Below are 18912 nucleotides of genomic sequence, written 5' to 3'. Positions count from 1 at the left end.
CTGAACACATATGAAGGCCAATATTCCATTATAATGATAGCGCCACCTGCTGGCAACAGGAAGATTGGCACATATATGGAATAAACATTGATATATTCTACTTATATTTATGATTTTAAACGCATATTTCTCACCGTTCACCTATTTACTAAAGCCACTCGCTGCCGGTGAGCCCGGGTGCGAGGGCCCGTTCATCGCTGCTTGTAGCTTTAATTATTAGGGCCCGAGCACCGATGGTGTGAGGACCCTCTTGGAATTGCTCCGTTTATTATTATTATTATTATTATTATTATTGTTATTATTATTATTCTTCTTCTCTAAGATTATTTGCATTTTTGAGAGCCTAAACATGCTCGAAAAGTCATGAAACTTTGCACACACCTCAGAACCGGCGAAAATTTACGTCTGATATGGGTTTCAGAAGTGGGTGTGGCAAAATGGCTCGACAGCGCCACCTATACACGTTCAACGGTGTGCGCCTCGAGCTACGTTTCACGTACATGTATGAAAATTGGTATACACATGTATCTCTCCAATACCTACAAAAAAGTCTCTTGGAGCAAAATCCGAAACCCAACAGGAAGTCGGTTATTTTTAATTTTATGAGCAAATTTTGTGTAATTTTTGTCATTTCCATGCGTTGTATTTTAACGAACTCCTCCTAGAGATTATATCAGATCAACACCAAAGTTGGTATGCCTAATCTAAAGGCCTTTGCGATGTTAAATTGCGAAGATTTTGAGTTTTCGTTAAAGGGCGTGTCCGTGGCGGCCTGGCGAATTTCGATGATTCGCCATGAAAAATGAAGTTGCTATAACTCAGACATACAATGTCCAATGTGTCCAAAACTTCACATGTTTAATAAGAATCCTGACCTGAACAGATTCACATGCCCATATTCAGTTATAGTCATAGCGCCACCTATAGGCAACAGGAAGTGACATATTTTACACTGCGACTAACTACTCCTAGAAATTTTATGACATCAATGTCTTTTTTGTGGTCAGTCTAATCTAAAGGCCTGTGCGATGTTAAATTGTGAAGATCTTGAGTTTTCGTTAAAAGGCGTGTCCATGGCGCCATGACGAAGTTCGATGTCTCGCCAAGGGAATAAAATATGTTATAACTCAGGCATAAAATGTCCGATCTTCCCCAAACTTCACATGTGTGATAAGAGTCCTGGCCTGAACACATCTGTAGGCCAATATTCCATCGGGTGTGGCAAAATGGCTCGATAGCGCCACCTATACATTTTCAACTGAGTGCATATACACTTTTAACGGAGTGCGCCTCAAGCTATGTTTCACGTACATGTACAAAAATAGGTACACACATGTAACACACCAATATCTACGAAAAAGTCTCTTGGTACAAAATCCGAATCCAAACAGGAAGTCAATTATTTAGAATTTTCTCAGCAAAATTGGTGTTGTTTTTGGCATTTTCAGGGGTTTTACTTTAACGAACTCCTCCTAGAGATTTATTCAGATCAACATCAAACTTGGTCAGTTAAATCTAAACGCCTTTGCGAAGGTAAATTGGGAAGATCTTGAGGTTTCGTTAAAGGGAGTGTCCATGGCGGCCTGACAAATTTCGATGTTTCGCCATGAAAAAGGAAGTTGCTGTAACTCAGACAGTCAATGTCCAATCTGCCCCAAACTTTGAATGTTAGATAAGACTTCTGCCCTTAACAGATCTACATGCCCATATTCAATTATAGTCATAGCGCCACCTGCTGGCAACAGAAAGTGACATATTTTACGCTGAGACAAACTACTCCTAGAGATTTCTTGACATTAATGTATTTTTGTGGTCAGTCTAATCTGAAGGCCTGTGTACTGTTAAATTGTGGCAATCTTGAGTTTTTGTTAAAGAGCGTGTCCATGGCAAAAATGACAAAATTTGATGTCTCGCCACAGCAAGAGAAGTTGTTGTAACTCGGGCATAAAATGTTTGATCTTCCCCAAACTTCACATGTTCGATAAGAGTGCAGCCCTGAACACATCTGAAGGCCAATATTCCATTATAGTGATAGCGCCACCTGCTGGCAACAGGAAGATTTGCACATATATGGAATAAACATTGATATATTCTACTTATATTTATGAGTTTAAATGCATATTTCTCACCGTTCACCTATTTACTAAAGCCACTCGCTGCCGGTGAGCCCGGGTGCGAGGGCCCGTTCATCGCTGCTTGCAGCTTTAATTAGGGCCCGAGCACCGATGGTGTGAGGACCCTCTTGGAATTGCTCCGTTTATTATTATTATTATTATTATTATTATTATTATTCTTCTTCTCCAGGATGAATCGCATTTTTGAGGGCCTAAACATACTCAAAAAGTCATGAAACTTTGCACACACCTCAGAACCGGCGAGAATGTACATCTGATATGGGTTTCAGAAGTGGGTGTGGCAAAATGGCTCGACAGCGCCACCTATACACGTTCAACGGTGTGCGCCTCGAGCAACGTTTCACGTACATGTATGAAAATTGGTATACACATGTATCTCTCCAATACATACAAAAAAGTCTCTTGGAGCAAAATCCGAAACCCAACAGGAAGTCGGTTATTTTTATTTTTATGATCAAATTTTGTGTCATTTTTGTCATTTCCATGCGTTGTATTTTAACGAACTCCTCCTAGAGATTAATTCAGATCAACACCAAAGTTGGTATGCCTAATCTAAAGGCCTTTGCGATGTTAAATTGCAAAGATTTTGAGTTTTCGTTAAAGGGCGTGTCCGTGGCGGCCTGGCGAATTTTGATGATTCGCCATGAAAAATGAAGTTGCTATAACTCAGACATACAATGTCCAATCTGCCCCAAACTTCGCATGTTAGATAAGACTTCTGCCCTTAACAGATCTACATGCCCATATTCAATTATAGTCATAGTGCCACCTGCTGGCAACAGGAAGTGACATATTTTACGCTGAGACAAACTACTCCTAGAGATTTTTTGACATTAATGTATTTTTGTGGTCAGTCTAATCTAAAGGCCTGTGTAATGTTAAATTGTGGCAATCTTGAGTTTTTGTTAAAGAGCGTGTCCATGGCAAAAATGACAAAATTTGATGTCTCGCCACAGCAAGAGAAGTTGTTGTAACTCAGGCATAAAATGTTTGATCTTCCCCAAACTTCACATTTTCGATAAGAGTGCAGCCCTGAACACATCTGAAGGCCAATATTCCATTATAATGATAGCGCCACCTGCTGGCAACAGAAAGATTGGCACATATATGGAATAAACTTTGATATATTCCACTTATATTTATGAGTTTAAATGCATATTTCTCACCATTCACCTATTTACTAAAGCCACTCGCTGCCGGTGAGCCCGGGTGCGAGGGCCCGTTCATCGCTGCTTGCAGCTTTAATTAGGGCCCGAGCACCGATGGTGTGAGGACCCTCTTGGAATTGCTCCGTTTATTATTATTATTATTATTATTATTATTATTATTATTATTATTAATCTTCTTCTCTAAGATGAATCGCATTTTTGAGAGCCTAAACATGCTCGAAAAGTCATGAAACTTTGCACACACCTCAGAACTGGCGAAAATTTACGTCTGATATGGGTTTCAGAAGTGGGTGTGGCAAAATGGCTCGACAGCGCCACCTATACACGTTCAACGGTGTGCGCCTCGAGCTACGTTTCACGTACATGTATGAAAATTGGTATACACATGTATCTCTGCAATACCTACAAAAAAGTCTCTTCGAGCAAAATCCGAAACCCAACAGGAAGTCGGTTATTTTTAATTTTATGAGCAAATTTTGTGTCATTTTTGTCATTTCCATGCGTTGTATTTTAACAAACTCCTCCTAGAGATTAATTCAGATCAACACCAAAGTTGGTATGCCTAATCTAAAGGCCTTTGCGATGTTAAATTGCGAAGATTTTGAGTTTTCGTTAAAGGGCGTGTCCGTGGCGGCCTGGCGAATTTCGATGATTCGCCATGAAAAATGAAGTTGCTATAACTCAGACATACAATGTCCAATCTGCCCCAAACTTCACATGTTTGATGAGACTCCGAACCTGAACAGATTGACATGCCCATATTCAGTTATAGTCATAGCGCCACCTATTGGCAACAGGAAGTGACATATTTTACACTGCGACAAACTACTCCTAGAAATTTTATGACATCAATGTCTTTTTTGTGGTCAGTCTAATCTAAAGGCCTGTGCGATGTTAAGTTGTGAAGATCTTGAGTTTTCGTTAAGGGGCGTGTCCATGGCGCTGTGACAAAATTCAAAGTCTCGCCATGGGAATAAAAGATGTTATAACTCAGGCATAAAATGTCCGATCTTCCCCAAACTTCACATGTTTGATAAAAGTCCTGGCCTGAACAGATCTGAAGGCCAATATTCCATCGGGTGTGGCAAAATGGCTCGATAGCGCCACCTATACACTTTCAACGGAGTGCGCCTCGATCTATGTTTCACGTACATGTACAAAAATTGGTACACACATGTAACACACCAATACCTACAAAAAAGTATCTTGGTACGAAATCCTAATCCCAACAGGAAGTCGATTATTTTGAATTTTCCCTGCAAAATTGGTGTTGTTTTTGCCATTTTCAGGGGTTGTACTTTAACGAACTCCTTCTAGAGATTTATTCAGATGAACACCAAACTTGGTCAGTGTAATCTAAAGCCCTTTGCGATGTTAAATTGTGAAGGACTTGAGGTTTTGTTAAAGGGCGTGTCCATGGCGGCCTGACAAATTTCGATGTTTCGCTATGAAAAAGGAAGTTGCTGTAACTCAGACATACAATGTCCAATCTGCCCCAAACTTCACATGTTGGATAAGACTCTTGACCTGAACAGATCTACATGCCAATATTCAGTTATAGTCATAGCGCCACCTATTGGCAACAGGAAGTGAAATATTTTACACTGCGACAAACTACTCCTAGACATTTTATGACATCGATGTTATTTTTGTGGTCAGTCTAATCTAAAGACCTGTGTGATGTTTAGTTGTGAAGATCTTGAGTTTTCGTTAAAAGGCGTGTCCATGGCGCCGTGACGAAGTTCGATGTGTCGCCATGGGAATAAAAGATGTTATAACTCAGGCATAAAATGTCCGATCTTGCCCAAACTTCACATGTGTGATAAGGGTCCTGGCCTGAACAGATCTGAAGGCCAATATTCCATTGGGTGTGGCAAAATGGCTCGATAGCGCCACCTATACACTTTCAACTGAGTGCATATACACTTTCAATGGAGTGCGCCTCAAGCTATGTTTCACGTACATGTACAAAAATCGGTACACACGTGTAACACACCAATATCTACGAAAAAGTCTCTTGGTACGAAATCCGAATCCAAACAGGAAGTCAGTTATTTAGAATGATCTCTGCAAAATTGGTGTTGTTTTTGGCATTTTCGGGGGTTGTACTTTAACGAACTCCTCCTAGAGATTTATTCAGATCAGCATCAAACTTGGTCAGTTAGATCTAAAGGCCTTTGCGATGTTAAATTGGGAAGATCTTGAGATTTCGTTAAAGGTTGTGTCCATGGCGGCCTGACAAATTTCGATGTTTCGCCATGAAAAAGGAAGTTGCTGTAACTCAGACCTACAATGTCCAATCTGCCCCAAACTTTGCATGTTAGATAAGACTTCTGCCCTTAACAGATCTACATGCCCTTATTCAATTATAGTCATAGCGCCACCTGCTGGCAACAGGAAGTGACATATTTTACGCTGAGATAAACTACTCCTAGAGATTTTTTGACATTAATGTATTTTTGTGGTCAGTCTAATCTAAAGGCCTGTGTAATGTTAAATTGTGGCAATCTTGAGTTTTTGTTAAAGAGCGTGTCCATGGCAAAAATGACAAAATTTGATGTCTCGCCACAGCAAGAGAAGTTGTTGTAACTCAGGCATAAAATGTTTGATCTTCTCCAAACTTCACATGTTCGATAAGAGTGCAGCCCTGAACACATCTGAAGGCCAATATTCCATTATAATGATAGCGCCACCTGCTGGCAACAGGAAGATTGGAACATATATGGAATAAACATTGATATATTCTACTTATATTTATGAGTTTAAATGCATATTTCTCACCGTTCACCTATTTACTAAAGCCACTCGCTGCCGGTGAGCCCGGGTGCGAGGGCCTGTTCATCGCTGCTTGCAGCTTTAATTATTATTATTATTCTTCTTCTCCAGGATGAATCGCATTTTTGAGGGCCTAAACATACTCAAAAAGTCATGAAACTTTGCACACACCTCCGAACCGGCGAAAATGTACATCTGATATGGGTTTCAGAAGAGGGTGTGGCAAAATGGCTCGACAGCGCCACCTATACATGTTCAACGGTGTGCGCCTCGAGCTATGTTTCACATACATGTATGAAAATCGGTACACACATGTAACTCTCCAATACCTACAAAAAAGTCTCTTAGAGCAAAATTCTAAACCCAACAGGAAGTCAGTTATTTTTAATATTATGAGCAAATTTTGTGTCATTTTTGCCATTTCCATGAGTTGTATTTTAACGAACTCCTCCTAGAAACATTTTCAGATCAACACCAAATTTGGTATGCCTAATCTAAAGGCCTTTGCGATGTTAAATTGCGAAGATTTTGAGTTTTCGTTAAAGGGCGTGTCCGTGGCGGCCTGGCGAATTTCGATGATTCGCCATGAAAAATGAAGTTGCTATAACTCAGACATACAATGTCCAATGTGCCCAAAACTTCACATGTTTAATAAGACTCCTGACCTGAACATATTTACATGCCCATATTCAGTTATAGTCATAGCGCCACCTATAGGCAACAGGAAGTCACATATTTTACACTTCGACAGACTACTCCTAGAAATTTTTTGACATCAATGTCTTTTTTATGGTCAGTATAATCTAAAGGCCTGTGTGATGTTTAGTTGTGAAGATCTTGAGTTTTTCGTTAAAAGGCCTGTCCATGGCGCCGTGACGAAGTTTGATGTGTCGCCATGGGAATAAAAGATGTTATAACTCAGGCATAAAATGTCCGATCTTGCCCAAACTTCACATGTGTGATAAGGGTCCTGGCCTGAACAGATCTGAACGCCAATATTCCATTGGGTGTGGCAAAATGGCTCGATAGCGCCACCTATACACTTTCAACTGAGTGCATATACACTTTCAATGGAGTGCGCCTCAAGCTATGTTTCACGTACATGTACAAAAATTGGTACACACATGTAACACAACAATATCTACGAAAAAGTCTCTTGGTACGAAATCCTAATCCCAACAGGAAGTCGGTTATTTTGAATTTTCCCTGCAAAATTGGTGTTGTTTTTGCTATTTTCAGGGGTTGTACTTTAACAAATTCCTCCTAGAGATTTATTCAGATCAATATCAAACTTGGTCAGTTAAATCTAAAGCCCTTTGCGAAGTTAAATTGGGAAGATCTTGAGATTTCGTTAAAGGGAGTGTCCATGGCGGCCTGACAAATTTCGATGTTTCGCCATGAAAAAGGAAGTTGCTGTAACTCAGACATACAATGTCCAATCTGCCCCAAACTTCGCATGTTAGATAAGACTTCTGCCCTTAACAGATCTACATGCCCATTTTCAATTATAGTTATAGCGCCACCTACTGGCAACAGGAAGTGACATATTTTACGCTGAGACAAACTACTCCTAGAGATTTTTTGACATTAATGTATTTTTGTGGTCAGTCTAATCTAAAGGCCTGTGCAATGTTAAATTGTGGAGATCTTCAGTTTTTGTTAAAGGGCGTGTCCATGGCGCCATGACAAAATTTGATGTCTCGCCACAGCAAGAGAAGTTGTTGTAACTCAGGCATAAAATGTTCAATCTTCCCCAAACTTCACATGTTGGATAAGACTCTTGACCTGAACAGATCTACATGCCAATATTCAGTTATAGTCATAGCGCCACCTATTGGCAACAGGAAGTGAAATATTTTACACTGCGACAAACTACTCCTAGAAATTTTATGACATCAATGTCATTTTTGTGGTCAGTCTAATCTAAAGACCTGTGTGATGTTTAGTTGTGAAGATCTTGAGTTTTCGTTAAAAGGCGTGTCCATGGCGCCGTGACGAAATTTGATGTGTCGCCATGGGAATAAAAGATGTTATAACTCAGGCATAAAATATCCGATCTTGCCCAAACTTCACATGTGTGATAAGGGTCCTGGCTTGAAAAGATCTGAAGGCCAATATACCATTGGGTGTGGCAAAATGGCTCGATAGCGCCACCTATACATTTTCAACAGAGTGCATATACACTTTTAACGGAGTGCGCCTCAAGCTATGTTTCACGTACATGTACAAAAATCGGTACACACATGTAACACACCAATATCTACGAAAAAGTCTCTTGGTACAAAATCCGAATCCAAACAGGAAGTCAGTTATTTAGAATTTTCTCTGCAAAATTGGTGTTGTTTTTGGCATTTTCAGGGTTTGTACTTTAACGAACTCCTCCTAGAGAGATTTATTCAGATCAACACCAAACTTGGTCAGTTAAATCTAAAGGCCTTTGCGATGTTAAATTGCGAAGATCTTGAGGTTTCATTAAAGGGCGTGTCAATGGCGGCCTGACAAATTTCGATGTTTCGCCATGAAAAAGGAAGTTGCTGTAACTCAGACATACAATGTCCAATCTGCCCCAAACTTCACATGTTAGATAAGACTTCTGCTCTTAACAGATCTACATGCCCATATTCAGTTATAGTCATAACGCCACCTGCTGGCAACAGGAAGTGACATGTTTTACGCTGCGACAAACTACTCCTAGAAATCTTTTGACATTAATGTATTTTTGTTGTCAGTTCTAATCTAAAGGCCTGTGCAATGTTAAATTGTGGAGATCTTCAGTTTTTGTTAAAGGGCGTGTCCATGGCGCCATGACAAAATTTGATGTCTCGCCACAGCAAGAGTTGTTGTTGTAACTCAGGCATAAAATGTTCAATCTTCCCCAAACTCCACATGTTCGTTAAGAGTGCAGCCCTGAACACATCTGAAGGCCAATATTCCATTATAATAATAGCACCACCTGCTGGCAACAGGAAGACTGGCACATATAAATGATTTTGACATATTCCACTTATTTTTACGACTTTAAATGCATATATCTCACCGTTCGCCAATTTACTAAAGCCTCTCGCTGGTGGTGAGCCCGGGTGCGAGGGCCCTTTCATCGCTGCTTGCAGCTTTAATTATTATTATTATTCTCTAAGATGAATCGCATTTTTGAGAGCCTAAACATGCTCGAAAAGTCATGAAACTTTGCACACACCTCAGAACTGGCGAAAATTTACGTCTGATATGGGTTTCAGAAGTGGGTGTGGCAAAATGGCTCGACAGCGCCACCTATACATGTTCAACGGTGTGCGCCTCGAGTTACGTTTCACGTACATGTATGAAAATTGGTATACACATGTATCTCTCCAATACCTACAAAAAAGTCTCTTGGAGCAAAATCCGAAACCCAACAGGAAGTCAGTTATTTTTAATTTTATGAGCAAATTTTGTGTCATTTTTGTCATTTCCATGCGTTGTATTTTAACGAACTCCTCCTAGAGATTAATTCAGATCAACACCAAAGTTGGTATGCCTAATCTAAAGGCCTTTGCGATGTTAAATTGCGAAGATTTTGAGTTTTCGTTAAAGGGCGTGTCCGTGGCGGCCTGGCGAATTTCGATGATTCGCCATGAAAAATTAAGTTGCTATAACTCAGACATACAATGTCCAATCTGCCCCAAACTTCACATGTTTGATGAGACTCCAAACCTGAACAGATTGACATGCCCATATTCAGTTATAGTCATAGCGCCACCTATTGGCAACAGGAAGTGACATATTTTACACTGCGACTAACTACTCCTAGAAATTTTATGACATCAATGTCTTTTTTGTGGTCAGTGTAATCTAAAGGCCTGTGCGATGTTAAGTTGTGAAGATCTTGAGTTTTCGTTAAGGGGCGTGTCCATGGCGCCGTGACAAAATTCAAAGTCTCGCCATGGGAATAAAAGATGTTATAACTCAGGCATGAAATGTCCGATCTTCCCCAAACTTCACATGTTTGATAAAAGTCCTGGCCTGAACGGATCTGAAGGCCAATATTCCATCGGTTCTGTCAAAATGGCTCGATAGCGCCACCTATACACTTTCAACGGAGTGCGCCTCGATCTATGTTTCACGTACATGTACAAAAATTGGTACACACATGTAACACACCAATACCTACAAAAAAGTCTCTTGGTACGAAATCCTAATCCCAACAGGAAGTCGATTATTTTGAATTTTCCCTGCAAAATTGGTGTTGTTTTTGTCATTTCCATGCGTTGTATTTTAACGAACTCCTCCTAGAGATTAATTCAGATCAACACCAAAGTTGGTATGCCTAATCTAAAGGCCTTTGCGATGTTAAATTGCGAAGATTTTGAGTTTTCGTTAAAGGGCGTGTCCATGGCGGCCTGGCGAATTTCGATGATTCGCCATGAAAAATGAAGTTGCTATAACTCAGACATACAATGTCCAATCTGCCCCAAACTTCACATGTTGGATGAGACTCCAAACCTGAACAGATTGACATGCCCATATTCAGTTATAGTCATAGCGCCACCTATTGGCAACAGGAAGTGACATATTTTACACTGCGACTAACTACTCCTAGAAATTTTATGACATCAATGTCTTTTTTGTGGTCAGTCTAATCTAAAGGCCTGTGCGATGTTAAGTTGTGAAGATCTTGAGTTTTCGTTAAGGGGCGTGTCCATGGCACCGTGACAAAATTCAAAGTCTCGCCATGGGAATAAAAGATGTTATAACTCAGGCATGAAATGTCCGATCTTCCCCAAACTTCACATGTTTGATAAAAGTCCTGGCCTGAACGGATCTGAAGGCCAATATTCCATCGGTTGTGTCAAAATGGCTCGATAGCGCCACCTATACACTTTCAACGGAGTGCGCCTCGATCTATGTTTCACGTACATGTACAAAAATTGGTACACACATGTAACACACCAATACCTACAAAAAAGTTTCTTGGTACGAAATCCTAATCCCAACAGGAAGTCGATTATTTTGAATTTTCCCTGCAAAATTGGTGTTGTTTTAGCCATTTTCAGGGGTTGTACTTTAACGAACTCCTCCTAGAGATTTATTCAGATGAACACCAAACTTGGTCAGTGTAATCTAAAGCCCTTTGCGATGTTAAATTGCGAAGGACTTGAGGTTTCGGTAAAGGGCGTGTCCATGGCGGCCTGACAAATTTCGATGTTTCGCCATGAAAAAGGAAGTTGCTGTAACTCAGACATACAATGTCCAATCTGCCCCAAACTTCACATGTTGGATAAGACTCTTGACCTGAACAGATCTACATGCCAATATTCAGTTATAGTCATAGCGCCACCTATTGGCAACAGGAAGTGAAATATTTTACACTGCGACAAACTACTCCTAGAAATTTTATGACATCAATGTTATTTTTGTGGTCAGTCTAATCTAAAGACCTGTGTGATGTTTAGTTGTGAAGATCTTGAGTTTTCGTTAAAAGGCGTGTCCATGGCGCCGTGACGAAGTTCGATGTGTCGCCATGGGAATAAAAGATTTTATAACTTAGGCATAAAATGTCCGATCTTGCCCAAACTTCACATGTGTGATAAGGGTCCTGGCCTGAACAGATCTGAAGGCCAATATTCCATTGGGTGTGGCAAAATGGCTCGATAGCGCAACCTATACACTTTCAACTGAGTGCATATACACTTTCAACGGAGTGCGCCTCAAGCTATGTTTCACGTACATGTACAAAAATCGGTACACACATGTAACACACCAATATCTACGAAAAGGTCTCTTGGTACGAAATCCGAATCCAAACAGGAAGTCAGTTATTTAGAATGTTCTCTGCAAAATTGGTGTTGTTTTTTGCATTTTCAGGGGTTGTACTTTAACGAACTCCTCCTAGAGATTTATTCAGATCAACAGCAAACTTGGTCAGTTAAATCTAAAGGCCTTTGCGAAGTTAAATTGGGAAGATCTTGAGATTTCGTTAAAGGGAGTGTCCATGGCGGCCTGACAAATTTTGATGTTTCGCCATGAAAAAGGAAGTTGCTGTAACTCAGACATACAATGTCCAATCTGCCCCAAACTTCGCATGTTAGATAAGACTTCTGCCCTTAACAGATCTACATGCCCATATTCAATTGTAGTCATAGTGCCACCTGCTGGCAACAGGAAGTGACATATTTTACGCTGAGACAAACTACTCCTAGAGATTTTTTGACATTAATGTATTTTTGTGGTCAGTCTAATCTAAAGGCCTGTGTAATGTTAAATTGTGGCAATCTTGAGTTTTTGTTAAAGAGCGTGTCCATGGCAAAAATGACAAAATTTGATGTCTCGCCACAGCAAGAGAAGTTGTTGTAACTCAGGCATAAAATGTTTGATCTTCCCCAAACTTCACATGTTCGATAAGAGTGCAGCCCTGAACACATCTGAAGGCCAATATTCCATTATAATGATAGCGCCACCTGCTGGCAACAGAAAGATTGGCACATATATGGAATAAACTTTGATATATTCCACTTATATTTATGAGTTTAAATGCATATTTCTCACCGTTCACCTATTTACTAAAGCCACTCGCTGCCGGTGAGCCCGGGTGCGAGGGCCCGTTCATCGCTGCTTGCAGCTTAATTATTATTATTATTCTCTAAGATGAATCGCAATTTTTGAGAGCCTAAACATGCTCGAAAAGTCATGAAACTTTGCACACACCTCAGAACTGGCAAAAATTTACGTCTGATATGGGTTTCAGAAGTGGGTGTGGCAAAATGGCTCGACAGCGCCACCTATACATGTTCAACGGTGTGCGCCTCGAGTTACGTTTCACGTACATGTATGAAAATTGGTATACACATGTATCTCTCCAATACCTACAAAAAAGTCTCTTGGTGCAAAATCCGAAACCCAACAGGAAGTCGGTTATTTTTAATTTTATGAGCAAATTTTGTGTAATTTTTGTCATTTCCATGCGTTGTATTTTAACGAACTCCTCCTAGAGATTAATTCAGATCAACACCAAAGTTGGTACGCCTAATCTAAAGGCCTTTGCAATGTTAAATTGCGAAGATTTTGAGTTTTCGTTAAAGGGCGTGTCCGTGGCGGCCTGGCGAATTTCGATGATTCGCAATGAAAAATGAAGTTGCTATAACTCAGACATACAATGTCCAATCTGCCCCAAACTTCACATGTTTGATGAGACTCCGAACCTGAACAGATTGACATGCCCATATTCAGTTATAGTCATAGCGCCACCTATTGGCAACAGGAAGTGACATATTTTACACTGCGACTAACTACTCCTAGAAATTTTATGACATCAATGTCTTTTTTGTGGTCAGTCTAATCTGATTAAGTCTGATTTTCTTTGATTATGGTATGGGCTAAAGTGAAGGGATTAGGTTTGTGGGAGCATTGTTAGTGTGTGCGTGTATATGAATGTGAATGTTACTGTATTTAAGTGTTTGTTATAGTCTTGTGTTTTATTTACTTTAATTATGATTTTCCATTTTTGATGCTGGTTTCATGGTACTGTAAAGGACCCCCTCGAAAATGAGATGATGCATCTCAAGGGGTTATCCTTGAAAATAAAGAAATAAAGAAAATTTATATGACCGCCATCAGTTCGTAGCAGTGAATGAAGATGTATCATATCGATCACAAGTGCAGTATGGAGTACCTCAAGGCTCAGAACTAGGGCCGGAACTCTTCACGCTTTATATGTTATGATATATGTTTATATGTCCCTTGGCAGATATAATCAGGAAACACGGTGTTAGCTTTCACTGTTAATGTTTAAATCTAGATTAAAGACCCATCTCTTTAACCTGGCTTACACATAACATACTAATATGCTTTTAATATCCAAATCTGTTAAAGGATTTTTAAGTTGCATTAATTAGGTAAACCGGAACCGGGAACACTTCCCATACCACCCGATGTACTTGCTACATCATTAGAAGAATAGCATCTACGCTAATATTAGTCTGTTTCTCTCTTATTCCGAGGTCACCGTAGCCACCAGATCCAGTCTGTATCCAGATCAGAGGGTCACCCGGATCCAGTACGTATCCAGACCACATGGTGGATCAGCACCTAGAAAGGACCTCTACATCCCTGATAGACAGCGGAGACCTTGTAAAGACCTTGTCTCAGATGACCACCAGGACAAGACCACAGGAAACAGATGATTCCTCTGCACAATCTGACTTTGCTGCAGCCTGGAATTTAACTGCTGGTTTCGTCTGGTCAGAGGAGAACTGGCTCCCCAACTGAGCCTGGTTTCTCCCAAGGTTTTTGTCTCCATTCTGTCACAGATGGAGTTGCGGTTCCTTGCCGCTGTCGCATCTGTCTTGCTTAGTTGGGGTCACTTGATCTACAGCGATAACGTTGACTTGATTGCAAATAAATGCACAGACACCATTTAAACTGAACAGAGATGACATCACTGAATTAAATGATGAACTGCCTTTAACTGTCATTTTGCATTATTGACACACTGTTTTCCTAATGAATGTTGTTCAGTTGCTTTGACGCAATGTATTTTGTTGAAAGCGCTATATAAATAAAGGTGACTTGACTTGACAGTACATTGTACACACTCATATTACTTTTATATCATATTTTATTTTTTAAAGAACATTAAAAAACATCCAAGCATCGTGAGGCATTTAGATGCAATGAAATTAAAAATAAATTTCTGAATGTTTCACTTTATTTCATACATTTTACCCTGGGAAATGTCTAAATAGTTAAATGTTAAAATGTAACTTTAAATTGAATGTTTAAATTGTATTATGTCACAATAACACAATAAAAACTAATGCAAGTAATAAAAAATGACTTACTTATCAGAAATTATGTCTGCTGACATCTGTCTCAGTTGTTGAAGCCCTAAGACTGGCAAGAGCGGAATCCAAATCTTCAGTACTTATCCTGCTTGATCTGTCCACTTTTGAAATGCTTAACCACCAGATCCTCCTATCAACCCTACTGGCAAAGGGCATCTCAGGAACCATACTTCAATAGTTTGAGTCTTACGTATCAGATAGGTCCTTCAAAGTATCTTGGAGGAGAGAGGTGTCCAAGTCATAACATCTAACTACTGGGGTGCCTCAGGGCTCAGTTCTTGGACCACTTCTCTTCTCTGTTTACATGGCATCATTAGGTTCTGTCATTCAGAAACATGGCTTTTCATACCACTGCTATGCTGATGACACTCAACTCTACCTCTCATTCCATCCTGATGATCCGAGGGTAGCTATTCGCATCTCAGCTTGTCTAACAGACATTTCTTTCTGGATAATGTACCATCACCTTCAACTCAACCTTGCCATGACAGAACTGCTTGTTATTCCAGCAAACCAATCGTTTCATCACAATTTCACCATCAAGTTAGCCACATCAACCATAACTCCTTCAAAAACAGCCAGAAGCCTTGGAATTATGATTGATGATCAGCTGACTTTCTCAGATCACATTGCTAAAACTGTCCAATCCTGCAGATTTGCTTTATTCAACATCAAGAAGATCAAGCACTTTCTTTCAGAACATGCTGCACAACTCCTTGTTCAAGCTATTGTTCTGTCCAGGCTGGACTATTGCAATGCTCTCTTGGCAGGTCTTCCAGCCAGTTCTATCAAACCTTTACAATTAATGTGGCAACAACGCGGCAGCAAGATAAATTTTTAATGTGCCAAAAAGAATACACGTCACATCTCTGTTTATCAATTTGCACTGGCTACCAATAGCCGCTCGCATAAAATTCAAGGCATTGATGTTTGCCTACAAAACTACAAGTCACTTTTACGGACTTTTAAATTAAATGTAAAAGTTTTATAGACATATTTCTCATGTCTGTGTTTCAAGTATTCGCTGAGTTTTGGTTAATTTTTGTGACTCATTCCAGAGAGAGGTTTAGAGAGACTGAGGTTAAGAAACCACACCCTGTATGTTTTCTTTATTTTACAAAAGCACAGATTTTTTGTTATTCTGAGTGTATACAAATAAAAGTAGACCCTTTACAGATTAAAATTTTGTATTGCTGTTATCTGTACAATCAAAAATGACAGAGTAATTAAATTATTTTCGACTTTATCTGGAAGAAATGCCACAAAACACACCGGCATGTTTATCTGCTTATCGTTTAATCTGATATAATTTTAATCAAAACATCTTGAACATTGAACTTGAAGTAATATGTGCATAGCAGATATTCATCACTTTAAACTGTTATTTTTTTGGCAGTTATTATGTTGGGTTTCCAGATATTTTCATATATAAAGCCGTTGTCTTATTTTCTGTAAATAATATATCTTTCTGTCAGGTGCTGAATGAAGTCGTTGTAGACAGAGGTCCATCTTCCTTCCTCTCTAATGTGGACTTGTTTCTGGATGGTCACCTGATCACCACTGTTCAGGGAGATGGTTAGTGTTTAATAAGGCATAGTTTGTTCATTAAACCACAGAAAAAAATGAATGTTCGGTTTTCCCCCCTCTGCACCAAAAACATACCAAACAGTAATTTCAAAACCAAGGTATGTACCAAACTGTCATTTTTGTGTAGTTACACCCATACTGTTTACTGTTATATTTTTACTGATAAAGAGACAATGCTGATAATGGAATTCAAGAATAGCATTTTGTCCAATAATGTTCAGTGATGTGCTTTTCTGAAAAATAACAGTATTTTTTTTTTTTTATATATTTTTCTTGTTCTCTTTGCCAGGTGTGATAGTGTCCACTCCTACAGGAAGTACTGCATATGCAGTAGCAGCAGGTGCATCTATGATCCATCCAAATGTTCCAGCCATCATGATCTCACCCATCTGTCCACACTCCCTCTCTTTCAGACCCATCGTAGTGCCTGCTGGTGTTGAGCTCAAGGTGAATCCACAACACCTGCTGTTCATTGGCTTTGTCTGCATAAGGACATTTACTGAATCCTTTTATGATTTTAGATTATGCTGTCCCGTGATGCCAGAAACACGGCCTGGGTGTCTCTTGATGGCAGGAAACGGCAGGAAATTGCCTATGGGGACAGGTAAGTGACCTCAGCATGACCATTTCAACATAAGTTTTTGTAAACATTCAGTAGATTTGTTCAAGTATGCTGACAAGAAATGTAAGATGGGATTTGTTTCTCGGTGTGTCCTATTATCTTACATATTTATTCCTTTCATTATTCATTTAGTTTGGGTAGGAATATTAAAATCTAGCCTGTATCATGAAGTATTCACCTGCCTGCAGTTAACAATTCTTCAGCAATGTAACAAATGGACTAAGAAGGCAAGTTGAAGTAAGAAGTCCAAGTGCAGTTTATTTACACAAAGACAAAGTATAATCCAAAAAAAAAAACACTTGACTTGAACAGTCTTGACTTTGCATGAACAGACTTGACTTGGCATAAACAGACTTAACATGAACATACTTGACTTGGCATAAATGGACTCAATGACGACAGGGTTCCCACGTGTCCTTGAAATCCTTGAATGTTTGTGAATCTAAAGAAAAAATTATAATATAAAGGCCCTGGAAAGTTTTTGAAAATAAAAATGCATAGATACAGGTCCTTGAAAGTACTTCAATTTATTTTGTGCAGGAAGTTTTCTGGAAAAAAATCCATATTATTCTCTCTGGTCCTCTAATGTGTTATTTCACCAACACTTTGTGGCCTTTGCATACTAGCTTGCTTGATTTATGTTAGTTACGTACATTTACGTATTACGTTAAGTGTTAATTTGTGTTGTATGTTGCCATGACGTTCACATGTGCATGAAACTACTATGATGGTACCTCAAAGTTTCACAGACACACCCTCAGAGGTGGAAAGTAACGAATTACATTTACTCGCGTTACTGTAATTGAGTAGCTTTTTTGTGTACTTCTACTTTTTTAAGTATTTTTTTTAATCTGTAATTTTACTTTTACTTAAGTATATTTTGTTTGAAGTATTGTACTTCACTACATTTTAAAACACATTAATTACTGAGTAAAAAAAAAAAATCGCTCCCTGGAAGCTATGTCAGTAAATAATGGGCAGGAGGGCAAACTGGCGCTAAAATCACAAGAAAGATGCAGACGGACAAAACAGGCGTTAGTGGTGCAGACACCACTGAAAACGAAACCCCGTCATATTCTGAAGTTGAACTCAAGGAAATGAAGTGAACCCCTGGCCATATGTATGCTCTATTATGCTGTGTATGCTGTGCTTGCCTAGGGAGACCAAACTAGCAGCTTATAAAATCTCGACAAGACATCAACCCCACGTAAGCATATAGAGGTGAGCTAAATAATTGCGTCATTGCATTGGTGGTTAAAATGATGCTTTGACATTTTAGCAAGAGGTTTTGCACAAATTAGCCAAAAAGATTGGTGCGGAGTGTGCGATATATATTGTCTGCGATAATATCATAATTGTTGTTTTAATGATGTACGCGCGCATTTAGAGTGTTCTTTCACTGTGTGATTCAGTCTGTTGAAATGCATTTAGAATGAAATCAATCAAAATCATTTAGAATCAAAATCACACAAAGAATGCTGTCTTTTCCTCTAAAAATCATAATCACACACACACACACACACACACACACACACATATATATATATATATATATATATATAGATCAGTGGGGATTTCTTTAAGACTTCCCCTCTAATGTAAAAAAAAAAAAAACCCAACGGTCAAATATGTACTATTGTGTATTATGTATTGTGTTAATCAGCTACATGTCGGCTGACTCGATTTTCTTCTCATACATTCCCGTAGCGTCACAGTGCATTTCCCTGTTGAAGCCGAGCGTCCATTGACTTCGATGGGGCTGCTTTGAACAGTTTTTTTCAGTGCTCCGAAGCTAGACGGTCATTGGA

At 39.3% G+C, this 18912-nt stretch overlaps 1 protein-coding gene across 2 annotated transcripts in view; it reads left to right on the top strand.

Moving 5' to 3' along the window:
* nadka (NAD kinase a) overlaps positions 1–18912 on the top strand; it is a 281230-nt gene that overhangs the window by 246889 nt on the left and 15429 nt on the right. For both annotated transcript variants that reach the window (XM_059503045.1, XM_059503044.1), the window contains exons 9-11: positions 16371–16470; positions 16772–16929; positions 17004–17086. In XM_059503045.1, the coding sequence (XP_059359028.1) occupies positions 16371–16470; positions 16772–16929; positions 17004–17086 (341 nt within the window). The remainder of the gene's footprint in view (positions 1–16370; positions 16471–16771; positions 16930–17003; positions 17087–18912) is intronic.

The sequence above is a fragment of the Carassius carassius genome, chromosome 21 (genome assembly GCF_963082965.1).
Source record: "Carassius carassius chromosome 21, fCarCar2.1, whole genome shotgun sequence".
NCBI lineage: Eukaryota > Metazoa > Chordata > Actinopteri > Cypriniformes > Cyprinidae > Carassius > Carassius carassius.
Note: the sequence above shows the minus strand (reverse complement) of the source record. Positions and strands in the feature narration are given on the sequence as shown.